Source organism: Phytophthora parasitica (assembly GCF_000247585.1).
Source record: "Phytophthora parasitica INRA-310 unplaced genomic scaffold supercont2.56, whole genome shotgun sequence".
Taxonomy (NCBI): Eukaryota; Oomycota; class Peronosporomycetes; order Peronosporales; family Peronosporaceae; genus Phytophthora; species Phytophthora nicotianae.
The window spans coordinates 71,511-72,492 of record NW_008649042.1 but is presented as its reverse complement, the minus strand read 5'-3'; the positions used below and the strand labels follow the sequence as shown (position 1 = coordinate 72,492).

At 51.9% G+C, this 982-nt stretch overlaps 1 protein-coding gene across 1 annotated transcript; it reads right to left on the bottom strand.

The window, feature by feature from the left end:
* Positions 1 to 123: 123 nt before the first annotated feature.
* On the bottom strand, positions 124 to 319 carry PPTG_23899 (hypothetical protein; the record flags this gene model as incomplete). Its single annotated transcript, XM_008913796.1, has 2 exons — positions 124 to 249; positions 290 to 319. 2 exons carry the CDS (start codon positions 317 to 319, stop codon positions 124 to 126), a joined length of 156 nt encoding a protein of 51 aa, XP_008912044.1.
* Between the last annotated feature and the right edge of the window lie 663 nt (positions 320 to 982).

Below are 982 nucleotides of genomic sequence, written 5' to 3'. Positions count from 1 at the left end.
TTGGTGGCTAACACGTTCAAGAAGCCAATCGAGATTAGCATGTCCGCGAATATCTCCTGTGGGTCACATTCGCGAACGTGACGACCGTCTCCACCACTGTCATGGTCATTGCCACCACCAACACTATTGATTCTTTGGAATGAAGGAGGCCGCCACGTCCGCGAATAGCTCGTGCGTGGCCACATTCGCGAACGTGGCGACCTCCACCGACACTGCCAGCGTCATTGCCATTACCAGCACGATCGAGATCTTAATGGCAAACACCCAAGAAGCGTATCGTTATTAGCACGTCCGTGAATAGATTCTGCGTGGCCATCATGATCTCAACCGTTTGATTCGAGCATGTCGAGTAGTGGCTGAGCAGCGAAAAGCGAATAGGCAACGTTTAACCCCTTGAATGAGTTGATGGACTATAGCTGATCACGGTATCCACCAGTGCCTGCGGATATCCTGGATCATGACCTACGTCTTGAGGCGATTGTTTGCGAGCTCGACCACCCGCCCAACGGTACTAACGTCGCCACTTCACCTAGGCCCTGCGTGCAGACAAAATGAGCATTGCCAACTTGCCGGACGTATTGTCTTCCAACATGCAATACTAGTATTGGTGGTGATGTGGCGGCAATGTCCATGACAGTGGTGGAGACGGTCGTCACGTTCGCGAATGTGACCCACAGGAGATATTCGCGAAATCGATCGTGTTAATGGTAACAACGGCCGCGGCAGTGATGGAGGCGGATGTCACGTTCTCGAACGCGGCCACGCATGATCTTTTTTTTTGCGTACGGGGTGGTCACAATCCACTGCTTGAATTTGTTAGCCCCTCAGCAAACGATAGTACTGTGGTGGCAATGGATAGACGTCATAAAGATGGAGGAGGCCACCATGACCACGAATGCGGTCACGTAGACGATATTCGCAGCAAACAGCAGTGGATCGCGATCGGTTTCTAGGACAGATTAGCTGCCAGTAGATCGTTGGT